The sequence below is a fragment of the Branchiostoma floridae genome, chromosome 16 (genome assembly GCF_000003815.2).
Source record: "Branchiostoma floridae strain S238N-H82 chromosome 16, Bfl_VNyyK, whole genome shotgun sequence".
Classification (NCBI taxonomy): domain Eukaryota; kingdom Metazoa; phylum Chordata; class Leptocardii; order Amphioxiformes; family Branchiostomatidae; genus Branchiostoma; species Branchiostoma floridae.
Window position 1 is genome coordinate 5626755 of NC_049994.1, and position 2148 is coordinate 5628902.

The 2148-nt window shown below is 42.2% G+C and overlaps 1 protein-coding gene across 1 annotated transcript in view; it reads left to right on the forward strand.

The window, feature by feature from the left end:
• Nucleotides 1-736: 736 nt before the first annotated feature.
• LOC118403353 overlaps nucleotides 737-2148 on the forward strand; it is a 7760-nt gene continuing 6348 nt past the window's right edge. The window contains exon 1 of the mRNA XM_035802058.1: nucleotides 737-770. Within this exon, the coding sequence (XP_035657951.1) occupies nucleotides 746-770 (25 nt within the window). The 5' untranslated portion in view covers nucleotides 737-745. The remainder of the gene's footprint in view (nucleotides 771-2148) is intronic.

Consider the following 2148-nt stretch of genomic DNA (forward strand, 5'->3'; position numbering starts at 1 on the left):
ATTTCAAGACTTGTCTATATACTGGCGAATTAATGTGATAGAGGGGTGCTATCCCATTTTGCTCTAGCTATAGTAGACGCACATTTAGACTAATTTCTAAAATATTTTACTAGTAAAGTCATGGGATAAAGGGGTGTTATCATATTATTTCACTAATATACCAATATTTTCTGTCTCTTACTAGATCTAGTAAAATAATGGGATAAAGGGGTGCTATCACATTATTTCACTAATAGATACAATCTTAACTTCTAAACACCATACCGCCCGAAGAGACTGCAACAGAGGCTAGCGATCTTCAGACAGATATGACAGATATAGAAGGTACACCCCGCGGCACTTCTGGCTCCAGCCTTTTCAGCCTCTTGATTGAACTTCTTCAGTTGAGCGTCATCTAAAATGGAAATCACAAAGACATTGCAAATAATCTAAGTAGGTCTGTATTGCATTTTTGCTTGAAAAGGAGTAGTTTTGCCGATGTACACACGGATAATAGATTTAGGGTGAATGAACTTGTGACGACAGAGGGCAGCTCCCAGGGCAGCTGAAGACACGACGACAGTGCCACAGTGGTAAGACTGGTATGGTAACCTTTCAACAGGTACAGATTTAGACAGAACTGTGCCCTTGGCTGGTTAGGAGAATTGATTTCTCTACATCGAATTAAAACACAACAAGACTTAGAGTAAGAAGCCGAGAACATATCAGACGACAGAAGATGTGGACTGGACTGCTGCTCCTTACAATGGGGACGGCTGGAGAAAAGACAGGTGAGTCATTTTTTTTTTCAATTTGCTTTTGGACGAAGAGTAGCACTGTACTCAAGTTTTTTGTAACTTACATTAACAGTGCCACATACACGGTACACACAGAAGGTAAACGTATTTTACCTCAATGACCGGTTCAGGTTCCCATTTTTACACATGGGTGAAGCGAGGAAAGTCGTTTAAAGTGCCTTTCTCAAGGGCACAACGTCGGGGGCACGGTGGGGATCGAACTCAGGACCTCTAGATTCCGAGCCGAACGCTCTACCGGTCACGCCACACCGGACGTCACATTTTGCTCAGTCACGACTCTCAATGGTGTCGACAGGACAAGTCCAATCTATACGATCTTCCTCTATGCACCATAACACAACATCTCTAAACTTTCTAACGTTTAAGTTTTCCTTATATTCTGTCTTTCAACTTTCTTGAGAAGAGTCATATCAGAGGGTCTGCATGTCCTTCTCCCTTAAGCGTTTCGAGCTAGCTATTCAAATGAAATCGTAGCCCCCCGCTGTAATTCAACGTTAAGCGTTATCGGTATGTTGTTCCCGATCGCGCGAAACGCTATCGGACGTTTTAATTCTACGTAACACGTTGTTATTCTTAAGTCATCGTTACCCGTTGTCGAGACATTCTTCGTGTGGAGTAGACACATGGACACAAACGTCAGTTAAGTAACCCTCGGACACCATACATGTACTTCTGGACACTCCGCCCTCCCCCCCCCCCCCCCAAAAAAAAAATCAAGCTTAAAAACTTTGTGTATTTTTTTCAATAATGGAAATGTCATTAAATATAACTAGTCTACCGGCAAAATTCTCTGAACATGCAGGAAATGGCGTTTAAGAGTCCAGATTTCAAAATTTCACCGGCCTCGCTTGCTACGAATAGAATACGTTGCGGAAACGTCGCCCTCAAAAATAATTTTCGCTAATAGAAATGTTATCATCGAATTTTGTTTGGCTTGCGCCTCCGGCGATCTATACGACATAGTGAAAATATGTGGGGCGTGTGTCATCGCCCTCTAAAATCTCTTTCTCTAACAAAAATAGCGTTAAATTTAGCATTGTCAGCCAGTGACATATTTTGCCTCAAAATGCAGGAAATGGCGTTTCAAAGGGTTCAGATTTCAAAATTTCCCTAGACCTACCTTGCGACTGCTGCTCGGGTCTTTCCTTTGGGGCTCGAAATCGTGAAAATCTTGAAAATATATCACTTAAGCTAAAACCATGTTTCTCTCTAAAAGAATTGGCAGTAAACATAGCTTAGTCTACCAGCAAAGTTTGCCCCTCAAAATTCAGGAAATGGCGTTTCAGAGGGCCAAGATTTCAACATTTCCCCGAAGAAGCATTCCCCCGGAACCTCTAGGATTGTCGCGTCA